This window comes from Pithys albifrons, chromosome 6, assembly GCF_047495875.1.
Source record: "Pithys albifrons albifrons isolate INPA30051 chromosome 6, PitAlb_v1, whole genome shotgun sequence".
NCBI classification, from domain to species: domain Eukaryota; kingdom Metazoa; phylum Chordata; class Aves; order Passeriformes; family Thamnophilidae; genus Pithys; species Pithys albifrons.
This window is the reverse complement of record NC_092463.1, coordinates 54,043,802-54,058,463: the sequence shown is the minus strand read 5'-3', so window position 1 is coordinate 54,058,463 and position 14,662 is coordinate 54,043,802. Positions and strand designations below refer to the sequence as shown.

Here is a 14,662-nt window from a genome sequence, read left to right as displayed (position 1 = left end):
CTATGTCCTGTGGGAGAGACCCCATGTCAGAGAAGAAGAGTGTCAGCAGTCCTCCCCTTGGGGAGGAAGGAACATCAGAAACAGTGTGCGATGAACTGACTGCAGTCCCAATTCTCCATGACCCTGTGCTGCTGACGGAAAAGAGGTAGAGAAAATCGGGAGTTAAGTTGAGCCCAGAAAGTATGGAGGGGTGGAGGGAAGGTGTTTTTAAGGTTTTATTTCTCATTATCCTACTCACATTTGACCGATAATTAATTACTTACTTTTTTTCCTCGAGTGACATGACTGTAATTGGTGAGGAATTGCTTCCTGTCCTTATCTCAACCCATGAGCGTTTTGCTATGTGTTCTCTCCCCTCTTCAGCTCAGGAGGGGGAGTGACAGAGTGGCTTTGGTGGGCACCTGGCATCCAGCCACATCTATGCACACTGGAAAGTGTACTGAGGGTCATATTTGTCATCATAGCTGGAATTTATTTTGCATTCCATAAGGTCAGAGCCTCTAAAGAAAATGGTGATGATAAGAGAGGCCAGGGTTGTCAACTTTGAAATCATTCATCCAGATACAGGATGCAGCCTCCAAAGATGAGACACATTGTATACTCAATTAACATGTACAGAGTAGACTCTTAATGTGTGTATTTTATGTAATTTCATCTGTAGTTATGTTCCTTTGCTCCTCTCACCACAGAGTCCATAAAACATGGAGTGGATCTGTGCATGTCAGGCAATGCAGCTGTGGTCTGTTGTGTAGGTTTGCCTGGTTTGTACACGATAATATGAGGGATGTCAGCTCACTTACAGGTCAGTAGAAGTTATGGCAGGCAGTGGCACCTTCTGAAATGCCGTTAGTACTCTCAGTCTGTCCTGACACAGAAGCTGTGCTGCAAGTCTGTACTAGCTGTTTCTTCTGATCATACAGTGTGACGTATCACTTGAGCATGTATTTGTAGTATTTGAGAAAGCAGCGAGTGTCTTTGTGTTTCCTTTTCTCTGCCTTGCTTTGGCACTTCCATGAGTCATCTTTCACCTATCAACTGTTCCCTCTCTTTTCTGCTTTTTCAGGTGCTGGAAAAAAATCCTGCATCTGATCTTTTTTTTTCGTTCAGTTGTTTACATAAAAGTCATGTGTTGTGAGAGTGCTTCTTACAAAAGAAAAAAAATGTAACTTTTGGTAGACAAACTGTTTTGACCATCTTCAGTAGTTGTAATGAATGTCAGTGTAAGGGTGAGAGACTGTTGGGGTGCAATTGCATAAATGAGTGACTGAAAAGTTCCCAGAGGATGGTAATACCCTTTATGATGTTTGAAAAATCATCCAAGTTTGAGGCACAGAGCTCTTTGGAGAATTAAGCAGGTGGAAATTCACTCTTCTAAGGGACAAAGGAGAGAGGGTAAAACTTACAAAAAGAAGTTAAAGGTGAAGAACAAGGGCACATTTCTCTAGTCATATCATTGTAAGAGTAATACAGTAACAAATACAAAGCTGTCAGACTGCTTCATCCATGTTTTAAAAACATATACAAAAAGTGCCCTTCAGGGAACAGATAAGCTTTCTTAGCATGGAGTGTGCTGATATTATGTCATTGCTTCTGCTGTTTGCTCACGGAGGAGAAGTTTGCAGAAAATTGAACTGAGTTGATGCAGTTTTCTTGACAACAGGATGGCACTTAGCTGCTGGTGAGAGGTCAGACCCATCAGAGGCCTGAGCACTCTTTAGGCAAAGCCTATAATCAGACTTACTCTTTCTTTTCTCCTGCCTCAGATAGTCCATATTACTTGTGATGTACCTTCACAAGGCATGAGCTTCAAGTGCACGGTGTGAGACAGGGTTGGGTCTGATCAGCTGTATCCAGACAGGGCTGGTGTTGAGGTTGTTCTGGAATCACAGAGATAATGCAAGATCTTCTATTCTGATGGGATTTTAAAATTTATTTTGTGTTGCTTTTGATTTTGTTTCCTACACACTGCAGTAACTCCAGGAGCAACACAGACATTGTCAGATCTTTTCAATCACTTTGGTGTCATTCTGTATTTTCTCCAGATATCTCAGGCCTCAAACTTCTGGGATTGTGATATTGGTAGTTGAAATGATGACAGAAATTAAAAATGCCTGTTTTATAGTGGATTGATGAATAATGGCTTTCAGTTTTATAACCTGCACTTTTAGGATGCTTTCTCACTGTGTTGAATAAACTATTTGATAAAACCAGAAAACAGGATAAAAGAAATCTTAACAGAAAGACCTCACTGGACCTTGGCAGCACAATGGGGATCAGAGCTAAGCTGGTGATTCTGGAAGGAAAATGTGAATGCTGGTAGGAAAGGCAAATAAAAGACTTTATTCTGAAAGCAACTTCTCTGAGTGCATGAGATTAAAAATGTTTGCTAAAGATGAGATTGTGTCCTGAATTCCTATTCCTTTTCTATTCCTATTAGATATTTATTCTTGGGTCTATTTGATGAGGTTTTATGTGACCTAGATGTTGATTTATATGTGAAAGCAGAGAAAGCAGACTTGGTTGTATTCTGGATTAGTGTGCAACCAGGACTTAGGACTTTTTGATTTCCAGTTCACTTATTTTCTTTTCGGGTATAGAGTATTTCAGTAAAGTATACATTGACCTTGTAAGGTTTTCTGACTTATCAGAGCAGAAGAGGGTTGTGCCTAGTTTACAACAACTTCTCCAAACCAGAATTCAGACTTGGAGGTTGCCAAATGCAGAATGCCCACAAATGTTTTAAAAACTAAGCTTCACAGTTCATAAAAATAATTTTTAACCCTTTCCAAATTGTGCGCATGTAAACACAGAAAACTTGGAAGTCTTTGGCAGAATGAGTTCCAAAGAGTTCATTGCTTTGATACTCCAGGACAGATAAACAAGCATGCTGAAAAATCACCGGAGCTTTGAAAAAGCAAAACTGAGAGCTTCTATGTGCACTTGGATTTTGAGCAGTCAGCATGTTTAGACATGCTGCTAAAGAACAAGTTTCAAGGACTGGCAGTTCTTAAATAGACAAATAAGGGTTTGTGCATTCTGCCTGGTTTTAGAAAATGCCATCACTTGCTGTGTTGCCACTCACTCTCCAACAAAACTCCCAAGATCTTAAAAAATCAGGTGAGACTAAAACATGCTGAGCTGATTCCTTAACATAGTAAAAATAAATCACAGTGGAGCTATAACAGTGGAAATATCTATTGCATGAATTATTATTCAGAACACATAATGCGAAAAGATTTAACTGTAAGGGAGTCTTCCATTTTTCAACTTTGAATCATATTTTTTGGGGAGAAAATGAGAGATGGTCTTATGGAACCCGTGCACTGTACTTTGGTAGAAAAGAGAGAATGGCTTATTCTGACACTTCCGTTCTTGCTTTTTGATTTTATTTTTTTTTCACAGTCATCTTCTTATAACTGTGAAGGAAGGCACAGTGCAGGCTTGTCAGTCTTTGCCTTGGGTATTCATTTATGTCTTAACAGGGAGGGGATAAATGGTTTAAAATGGTTTAAAGGCCATCCTGCTCTTGCCTTGTAACAGGCAGAAGATTGCCATAAATCTAGAGTGGTAGGGAATCTAGCCCTCTCAGTCTAGATAATGTCACAATTTCCTGTTATCTTCTTCATCCTTAGAAACTTCTTGGTAAAGGCATGTACCTGGTGCATGTTGATTGATCAAATTTTATTTTACAGTCATTCATCATTGTCAGATTTGTCTTGCTGTCTTTGCTTTACAGATCCAGTCTAATTCAAGTATTTAGGATCTGACTCATCAGCTTTGATTTCTTTGCCCTTTTCTTGTACCGTTGTAGAGCATAGTTGCCACTTCACATAATTTACTTTGGCAGAATCATTCCTGCTTTTCACTGGTGTAAATCAGGCTTTTTTGCTTCTGAGCCATAAAAGCAGAGTTCAGCTGCAGTCAGCTGCGATTGTGTGTACTTCTCTTCAGGAACTCACAGCAAAAACTCAGAGCCCCAGAGGGGTGTTAAAGGCAGGAATTCATCACAGCCCCCACAAATGTGTCCCACAATTGTTATCACTGACTCAGTACTTCTTGGAAGCACAGAAACTGGAACTTTTAGCAACCACACAAAGAACTTGAATTTTTCTTTTGTTTTTGTTTCACAGTCCTGGTGTCCTATCATTTTGTAACTAGTTCTGATATGGTTTGGGGTTTTATTTAAATGGAAAGTATCAAAATCCTTTGGGAGAAAAAGACTCAGAAGTACAAACAGAAAAATAATTGGTGTTTCTATTTTTGTTCTGTCTTTAAACATTTTGTGATTTGTCATCCACTTTGATTTTATTGCCTCATTTTCTCTAAGTGCTGGGACTTTTCCATCACTACACATGTTTATGAGAGTGAGCCTGTTTCAAACAGTCTTACAATGCAAATCCACTTTTCAGTTTAGGAAGTACGAATTTCTGTCTTGTTTTTGTCACAATTCCAAAGTCAACACTAATGGGAGGAGGTTATCTGGAAGGCAGATTTTCGTGGATTTTGAGCCATACTCCTGGTGAGAGCTCAGAAATCATAAAAGGGTCATGAAAAGAAATCATGGAAGAGGGTTTGTTCTGTTACCACTTACATAATTTTCCTTCCCAAGTGAGAGGCAAGATATGAGAAGTTGTACTACTTGCTTCATTACCAAGTTGAATAAACTCAAACCCCACCTTCCTACTGTGTGCCCAGTGCTTGAGTGTGAAAAGTTCACCTCCTTTACTCACCATAAACTCTTACTTAGATTAAAGATAATTAAGTATAATCTGTAATTATCTACTTGAATTATGTAAAAAATTAAAATGCAGGGTGCAGAATGTATAGTAATAGAAAGGTTTAGTGCCAAAGGAAAATGGATTTAAAATCAGTAGTGCAGGGGGTCCCTTTTGTCTGGTCATAATGTTTCCACAATCCCAGGTTACAAGGACTAATAATAACATTGATTTTAAAGCCCTTTTCTGCACCTGATACAATTAATACACTGAAAGATTCAATTAATATTCTTTGGTAAAATATACAAGGCAGTTTTCCAAGCCTAGATGCTCATTTATATTTAAAAAGAAAAAGACCCTGCTGCTGGCCACCTGCTGACCCAGTTAGACCAGTGTGACTCCCTGCGTTTGTTCCCTGAGCTTTTGCTGTTGCTGCCTTACAGTAATGCCCTGCCGAGTGCTTTGCTGCAGTCTCTGTTACTGCCTGTCTGTCCCCTCAGGTGAGAATGTAGCTGGGGGTGAGGAAGTGAAAGGAAATGGCACATTGTCATAAGCAAGTAATGCTGAATCTTTGCTGCTCTGTCCAATGGTTTGTCCCATAACTCGTCTCGAAGTGCCACCAAACCACTGACTGCTAGTGTTTGAGAGCTGAAAAGTGGACTTCTCAAAGTTTTTTGAAGGAAAGCATAGAGGAAATTTATTCCTAGTTTTTGTACAGAGAAAGAAAGAGGGAATTTTTGGAGAAGTGCCCTTCATCATTCCTTCAATCCAAGTCTGTCCTTAGGGGTTTTTGGTCTCTTTTGAATTACTCTGCCTTTTTGCACCTGAAGAGGCATGACTGTGAGATTGCTGTCCTGCAATAGTGTGCTCATTTTTGGGCAAAAGTATTGATTCTTACTGGGAGCTTTCCCAGGTTTGTCTGACAGAGGCAGAAGACTGTTTCTCTGTTTCTTTGCTAGGTGATTTCCTGGCAGCAGTGCCCTTAGGGTGGTGTGAAAATGTGCTAGTTACAAGGAGCTGTTGGTTACCGAACCTTTGCATGAATACCTGAATTAGTGCTTCAAATGATAATTTTTGTGTAATCTTTTGCCTGAGAGAGGTTCCTTATGTAAAGAAATGCAGTTCATCATTACTTATAAAATATTACTAGTATGTAGTGTTGTCTGAAGTAATTTGAAAGTTGCTAGATAAGTATTTCTTGGAATTCTCTCTTATAAATTTTCAGAGAATATTGAAGTTAAATTCTCATTTACCTGAAATCAGGGCAGCTTTAGTGTCTGTATTAAACGTGAGTTTTACTACTCTTGCAAGGAGAAATTTCTGTTGCCTTTGTTTCATATCTCTTTAAATGTTGGTTAGAGCGAGAAGACATCTCTATTCTTGTGTGGCAGGCCAGATCTGATGTCTGATTCTGACACTATCGTTACCCTGAAACAGGTTAGGTTGTCCTGATGAAATGGCACAATGCCCTGAGAAGAACCAGGGATGAGAAAAAAGTCCCTAAATAAAATACTAAGAAGGCAATATTTTCCCTAGCAAAAGTGGGGAGAAAGTCCCGAGGAATAAAACCAGTGCTGTGTCTCTTTGTGTGAGCTCACCAAACTTCAGTGTCACTGTGAAATGACATGATCTCATGAACAAGAGCCCGGAAAGACCCACTACCTTTCTGTCAGCGTGTTCCTTGCTCTTTTTTCAGTAAACGTGCTCCCACACAAGAGCATGTTGCAGTGGGAAATTCCCTGGATCAGAGTGCCAAACACTGTCTTATTATTCTATATATATTGGGTTAAGGAGAGCAGACAGGATTTGCAAAACTGAAAGATCACTGAGCAGCTTCTTCCAACTTGTCTTTCCTAGGAGAGGATGATCTGTGGGGTCAGTCCTGACACTTCAGGAAAGCTAAAATAGCGCTGAAGAGTTTGAGCTGCTTAGCTCAGAGGTCAGAGCAGGGCAGTGGGAGTTAGGAGGCCTGTAACACTTTCAAGGCCATTCACTTAACCATGCTCCAGGTAACTTTAATACCTGGTCTGAAATGCAACTTATTATTAATGTATAAAAAGTGTGTTGATCATGGATGCAAAACTCCTCAATAAATGTACATTCTTATTATCCACCTCTGATTTCCAAAAGACATATAAAACCAGCTCTTTACCCACCATTCTGGCTGTCTCCTGATTTTGAAAGCTATCTCATCTAGTTGTAGGAGTTGTATGCACTCATTTCTCTTTTTTTCTGAAGCTGATGTTTGGCAATGGAAGCAGGAAGGAGCTGTGCTTTTGCTCAACTGGATCAAAAGGCCAGGCCTCCTGCTTTTGATACTAATTTTGTATTTCCCACTTTCAGAGTAGTTTCCAGGAACAAAATTCTCTCTCATCTATACACAGTCAAGTGTTAGCACCCATGTTTTGCAGGTAGAAGATTGGTGTCTTGTCCAAAATTGGAGACTTTCTGACTTCTGGGTCAGATATAGGGTGAGGACTCAGGCATTTTTGGCACCAAGAACCAGCCCTTCTCTATATCCACAGATTTGTGGTATAACTCAGCCTTGCCAGAGGCCTGAAAAAGAGAGAAGGAATTAATCTTTTTTTCATTTTTTGCTTTGTGATGAGTAGGCTGCAAATTATCTCAAAGCAAGTGCTTCTGTTCTTTTCTTGGTTCAGCTGAGATTCAGCTTCACTGTTATCCACACGGTTCATTGGAACTGATGAAAGGAGATGCTTGTTGACAGTGGCCTTTATTAGAGAAAACAGTATGAATACATACATTGGTCAATGGCAATCATGTCTTTATTTGAAAGCAGGCCTGTGGAATTACAATTTCTGTAAATTAAAAGGTTTTTCTATGAGTGAGAAAAAGGGAAAGTGGAGAAAAGAGACTAAATCAGAACATAAAGATCAGTTGTGTCTACAGTTCAAAATCCTACTGAGCATGACTGATATTATGAGTTTTCTCCTACTGTAATTCTGCTGATTTCTTGGGGAACAAGTCACATCAGCAAAGCTAAGCATGGTCTAGAGAGCTGGAAACCACCTCTTGGATTCTGTCTGTTCTCCTCACCTGTGCAGCAACAAGTCCCAGCAGCAAGGTCGTTTCAGGATCTGTGACCTGTTTGGAAGACATCATGGGCTGCTTGGCAGGTGGTTGCCTTTGAGACTGCAATGCACTGCTGACGTGCCAGTGGTGTGAAAGCTGTGCACCGAAGGCTGCATGCTGTAAGAGTGCCCTTAGAGAGGGAGTCAGAGCAACTTACTACAGCGGCTTTTGTGAAGGGCTGATATTCTCAAAGAAATATCATTGCCCACAATGAAGGTGTTGTCCAGTGAACTTGTTAAGAAAACTGAACTTGATTCTGTAATTATTATTTATGCTGTTTATGCACAATATTTGTAAAGTCTCTGTAATTATCTGCTTTGTCAGGGGCTGCACTGTACCACTGTGTATGTAGAAAACTTCAATAAAAGCATTTTTGCTTTACAATCTTTGTATGGAAGTTTGCCGGTTACTTAATTATTTACCTCTGTCCAGCAATATCGTTTTTAAAGTCTGTGGAACTCTTGTGCCTTCAAGAGAATAGTCTTCTTAATGGAAGTAGGTTTCTTGGAGAAGAATAATTATCTGCTGCTCAGCCTTTGGACTTCTTTTTCCCTTCTGTTATTTGCCGGTGTCCTTTAGAGAATGCATATTGAAATCATTGGGGCAATGCCTTGTTCCTTTTTGTTGTTGAATGAGTCCTATAGCTTCTCTCTGGATTACTTAAATTTACAGTGTAATGCTATGTGAAACAGAACCTTTTCCTTAACTGTGGTATCTGAAGTACTTGACAGCATACACCTCCAGAAGGCCTGTGGCTCTGCAGCCCCAGGCTTGCACAGTGGGAGTTTTGTAACTGAATTTGGGGTTTTCAAGGTCAAGCCTTAATTGCAGTTACCTTTAAAAGAATGGTCCATATCTCTTAAAAAGAAATGTTTTGCAACTTCTGTGGGTGTTATGCAAATCATGATTTTCCCCTTTTCCTCCTCTCCTGATGAGTCACCAAACCTTTTTCTGGCAGTGGAAACAACTGAGAAGGTATTTCCTAGATTGTAAAAAGCAAACTATGCCTATGGTATTTTCTGTATAGTGAGTCAAACGCAGAAAGGATTCTGTGATTGTCAGCATGTCTTTCACCTCTGCTATCCCATTTTACTGACTTTACTCCAGTCATTTTGTATTTTATTCTTGCTATTGTCAATACAGGTTAGACTCTAATAAATAAGCTGTAACATTCTAAAGCATTTTGCATGGCCTCTTCTGTCCCTATCCCCTAGCTGAATCCAGACAGTGGATTTAGACAACATGCAGCTTTTAAGGCTTCAGTGGAGGCTTTAGTCTTTAGATGTAACACACACTTCCACTGGGTAATGCCTGTTTCCTTGAGAGAACTGTCAGTGCAGTTTTAGGGCAGGCCTGAATGACATAAAAGAATAGCAAAATGTGACCAAAGCTAAAGGAGTGTTAAGAATAATATAAAAATTTGGGATGATGGTATTAAACTGAAGAGACTGTGGTGAGACAGACAGAAATAATGAAGAAACAGGGTGCCCCATCAAGCCTGCAAAAGCTGATTTAGGTTTTGTCTTCAGGCACTATAAAGGTATGTCGGCCAAGGTAATTCCAGGTAATCCACTACAAACTCTGTGCTTCAACAGCCAACCAAAACCATCTGTCACCTGCTTTTGATCTTCTGAGATCTCTTAAGATACCTGTCTGCAGCTGTATAGAATAGCAGGAAATTTAACTTCTAGGAGGAAAAGAGTATATTCTGACATGCATCCTTTCTGTCCTGGAATGAGAAAGCTTTAGGCAGTTGTAGGAGTATTTGCTGTTGTCTTTGACATGTCTCTTTTCCTATGAGCATGTATAGTTATCAAAACAATGAAGAAACAGAAGTCCCCAAGCAGTGCAACTTCTGTGACAAGTAGTCTTGCTTGTCACATGCCTCTGAAAAAAGAGATGAATTCTCTTTTGTGATAATTTACTCATTGTCTTTTTTACGAACAGTACTTTTTTCTTCTGTGATACTTCTGAGCTTTGCTTGTGAAATATTCACTGTAGGAAACTGGGATGAAATCTAATAATTTGGCTTCGGGTTGTGTTTGAAGGAGAAGAAAACATCTCCTGTGTCAAAGTAAATTTTGCAGAAACCACCACAGTGCTCTGGATTTTTGGATTAAAGCACAGGACTTGGCACCTCTACCTGTAGGTATTGGCTGGCTGTGGGGAAGAAAACAGTATAGCAGCAGGGATCTTCTGAATCTCTTCTTCCTTTGCTGTGGTGGAGACATTTGCTCCCATCACTTCTTTTGGTCAAACAGTTCTTTCATTTGGATCTTCTGTGTACAGGACAGCTTATAAAAAGCAGCTTGTTGTCCACAGTCTTCACAGAACATAAACTTAATTGTATACACAAGGAATTGCTTATGGGTCAGTCTCTTTCTGTACTGTTTGGAACAGAAAGTTTACTAGGGCAAAGTATTAAATAAGTTGTGATTATTTCTGCTATGGTTTGGTATGGATTTTGGCAGTGCTGCAACCCCCTTTTTTTACATAGTTTTGGCTTAATTTTCTTCCTGCTGGCTCATCACTGATGAGCCAACTGATTAATGTGTTGTTTAATTTCATCCTTTTCTTCTTAAAAGTCTTTGTAACACCCTAGAAAACCCCCGTAACAATAGCTGATCTTGCAAACCGTGGCAAGAGTGTTCCAAGGGTTTTTTCCAGGGTAACGCTGAGATCTTTCTATATAGTTTATATTCTTCAACAGATAATGTGCATAGATTAATATGTTTTCTCAGTCTGTAATATTCTTTAGATAAGAAATTAGTTCTGTTTGATAAGGAAAACTTAATCTGTTGGCCACAGCATCAGACCAAAGACAAACCAGGTCTTTTGCTGTTTTATTTCGTTTACTATATATATCAGGGATTTGAAATGCTTAGGCTAAAATACTGCAATGTCTGACCATGGCACTACTTTGCTTCAGATATTATGAATTTAAAACTGACTTCTTTTCAAATTGGTTTGCTCACTGCAACCAGGGACTAAACTATGCTCCTTGTTGGTCGGCCTTTCTTAGTTTTGTTGCAGGAACTCAGTCTGAGAGGCCAGGGAGCTGCTCAGCTGGAGTTGGTAGATGCCTTCAAGGCAATGATTTGCTATGAGAATCTGAGAATCTCAGCCCTCGACCCTGTGGCTCAATGGTCATTGGTGTCTTAGGGATGCTTTGGGGTAGTCTTGCAGTGTGGAGACTTGCAGCCAGAAGAAATCTGGCAAATAACTCTAGTTTCCCCAAGGACTTGATTTTTTATTTCTTTCTGCTTCTAGGTGTCAGTCAGCCACTCCGCCACCTCTTTTGTCCCCACGAAGAAGCCCTGCCTACCCCCTCAGTGATAGTGAGGACTCTTCCCGCTCTACTCAGCTCACCAAAGTCTCCAACTCCAGACAGTGCCTCAAGGACTGGAACAGCCGCACATCTACGCTTCAGAGCACCTCCACAAGCCCATCAGACACAGACTCCTCGAGCCACCCTCTCAAAGCCATCAGTGTGGGTGCTTTGGAGAAAAGGCTGTCTGTGTCCAAGGTTGACCAAAAGGAGAGCCCAAATGAGGCTCAAGATGGGGAAGCAATAGGGAGCCATCCACTCGCCCGGAGCACTTTGTCCTTGGGCACTGCCACCAACTTGAGGACTCTCTCCATCAGCAGGGTGAACGTCCGCTCCCAGGCACTGGACATCAGGCAGAAGATCACAGAATGGGAATGCCGCCGGGAGCTCTCCCCCAGGATGAGTGTGTGCGTGGACAAGAGGGATGCTGGGGAGAGGTCAGGCAGTGAGAGCTGCCCCAGTGTGCTGACCTCTCCCTGCAGCGACAAGACATTTGATTTCAAAGGGCTCAGAAGAATGAGTCGAACGTTTTCGGAGTGTTCTTACCCGGAAACAGAGGAGGAGGAACTGCTGGACAGGGATTCCTGCCATCGGTTTGAAAAGAGACCAGGCAGGAGTGAGCCTCCTTCCTCCACTTTCCTTAAGGGCCATGTGAGGAAAGAGTCCTCTGCCGTGCTCAACAGAATACAGAAGATCGAGCAGGCTCTGAAGGAGCAGTCTGGCAGAGGCCTCCCCCAGTTACCCAGTAGCTGCTACAGTGTTGACAAAGGGAAGAAAAAGACTGTGACACTGACTACTGTGGAGGGATTGAGTGAAACCATAAGTGATAGCAAAGGAGGGAGTGTTATTTTGGGGAGTGAACCAGAAACACCTACTGAGGCTGAGAAAAGCAGTAAAGCAAAACAGGGGGTTACTGCAAACTCAGCTGGTCCTAAACTGCTTCTCGAAAGCCCAGCCGACAGCACAGTGAATCCTGTCCCCAAGCCCAAACGCACCTTTGAATATGAAGCAGACAAAACCCACAAAAATAAACCAAGCAATGGCCTACCTCCATCTCCCACACCTTCTGCTCCTCCTCCCCTCCCGTCTACTCCTGCACCCCCCGTGACCAGAAGGCAGAAGAAAGAGTCGCGCTTTCACAGAAAATCCCAGAATAGGTAAAAGTCAAGGAACTACCTTGTGCTCATTTCTCCAAATAAATAATAAAAGTGCTGTGGTTTTGCAGTAACAATGTTTTAAATTCTCCTTCAAAAGCAGTTTTTTGCAGTTTTTGTCAGAAGAAAAGGTAGTAGGACTTGTGTGCAAGACAAGTGGTTTTTTTCTGCTGGTACAATACACATGCCTACATTTTTGGAGTTCTACAACCTACATTCCTTGATCCCTAAAAAAAGGCTCTAGGTCATGTGGGCTAAAGGTTATCCAGTTCATTTTGGTAGAAATGCCCTTAATTGTGATTTTTAATGGACCATAATTTCATTATTGTCTTGTAGTGGGACCCTAGCTGATCCATCATAGTCTTTTCTTCCTGTTCACTCCAAAACACACCTGCATAGGTTTTCTGTTGCCAAAGTTCATTACTTCAGCAGTTGTGTCAGTTTTATGCAGTGCTGGTGACTTTATGTATTACAGTGCTTAGGAATGTTATCCTAAGTTACTATCAACAGCTGTAGAGGATTAATGCTGAGAAAACTGTTTTAGCACAGAAAGACCTTTATGTCCTTCCTGAGTTAACGATGGGCAGAGTGTATGGCTACATTTCCCCAGCAATTTGTGGAGCTTGGCTAGTTTTAATCACGTGGTTTGTCCTGAGTTGGAGGCATGGTAAAACTCATTCTGTGCACCGCTTAGCAACTTGTAGGCATAGTTGTTGCTAAGCATTCAAAGTACAGCATTTTTAACAAGTTCACATATATGTGTATGACACGCACCCCCTAGGTATTTAGTTATGAGATTTGCAAGTAACTCCTAAACAGCATCTTAGATGAACAGTATCAGTTCAGTCTTCGGTGCTTGATGTTGGCTCAATTAATTAAAAGTTTATGTCAGCACAACCTGACCTGAAATATGCTGGGGCATGAAAAGAGGAACCTTTGGATTCAGTCCCTTTTCTTTTAAGACACGCCTGCTTTTGAAATGGATCCAACAGCTCTGCTGGGATGCGTTGTTTCCCTGAGAAAGGGAGGGGGATGTGGAAAGTCAAGCTCTGATTAGCAGTTCTTTGAGTTTTGGCAATAATTTCAGAGGAAGTAAATCTAGTTTCTAACAAGAATTTGTAAAGCATTGCTTACCTCATTTTGTTCATCACAGCATTTGCAATGTACAGAAGGTAAAAGTTTTTAAATTTTCTGGTATAACTGAAAGCCTTTTTTGGTAAATTAAGGGACAGTCATCTAAGAACCACAGTATTTTCTCACAATGATTTTTTGAGATGAAGTTTTGGAAGCTTCTTTTAAGGAGAGGTGCCTGCTGTTTTGCAGGTTGTCTCCACTCGCAGCAGAGTTAGACAACAGCACAGTTCAGCAAAGGAGCTTGAGGCCTGGGTAGGGTTAGGAGATATGAACTCTAAAGGAAAGCATTATTTATCCATTTAAATTGTGGTTAGTAGACTATAAGTTGTAGGATTTACAATGTTATCATGTGTACCTGATGATTCCTGTAAATCAGTCTGGCATTTTATAGGGTGGGTATACTATTGTTTGTAACAGCTTTATCCTACTGTAGTTTAGTGATTTCTCTGGACTCACCTCTGATTAATCAGTCTCCCAAAAATCTCAGGTTTGTTGGCTGTCCTCAACACTGGGTGGAAATCCTTTATAAAATCTTAACCTTACTGTCTTTGCTACTGTCCTTCCTCTGGTTACAGAAAGGGGACCTCCAGGATTTACAAAGAACTAAAGATCACACAATTCATCTAAGAGTGACAGTTTTTGGCTAATAGTAATTACTGAAATCTCAGTATCTAAACTGTTTTCTTTTTGAGAACAGACATAATTCATTGCGTCTACAGCTTATAGCTGTGTGTTTCACATTGAACATACACATGGTTTGCACCCATTGGAATGTCATGAGAATGGACTGTGGGTGTTTGTTCTCCTAATACTTTGATTGAAACCACTGATTTTATTTGTAGTGGCTAATTCAACATTGTAGTGAAATGGAGAAAGGTCTCTTATGTTTGCCTGCTAGCATGGAGACAGTCTGTATTTAGAGGATCTGATGCCCACATAGCTTTAACACTTCAGATTGATGTGAGCTGGATGTTCCCGAGCAGTTGCAGACCCTCTGGGACACACACACAGCACAGGAGAGCAGTGTGACAGGATAGTCTTGGAACTCATGGACCACAGCTGAGTGTCAGTCCATAAAACTATTCCTGTGATCCTCTACAGTGTCACTACATCATAGTGTTGCCTTGAAATTTATAGGAGTTGGATATTTAACTACTTTAGAGAGTCTCATTTCATACACAGGTATGTTTTCAGTGTATAAGCTTCCTTTCTAACTGTGAATAGTTGTGGAGGCGCAG

The 14,662-nt window shown here is 40.8% G+C and overlaps 1 protein-coding gene across 8 annotated transcripts in view; it reads left to right on the top strand.

The window, feature by feature from the left end:
- Nucleotides 1–14,662, top strand: part of DENND2B (DENN domain containing 2B) — a 167,372-nt gene that overhangs the window by 88,220 nt on the left and 64,490 nt on the right. For 7 of the 8 annotated variants that reach the window (XM_071558926.1, XM_071558928.1, XM_071558927.1 and 4 more), the window contains one exon: nt 11,079–12,293. The exons of the other annotated variant lie outside the window; for it this stretch is intronic. In XM_071558926.1, coding sequence (XP_071415027.1) covers nt 11,079–12,293 — 1,215 coding nt within the window. The remainder of the gene's footprint in view (nt 1–11,078; nt 12,294–14,662) is intronic. 8 annotated transcript variants of the gene reach the window in all.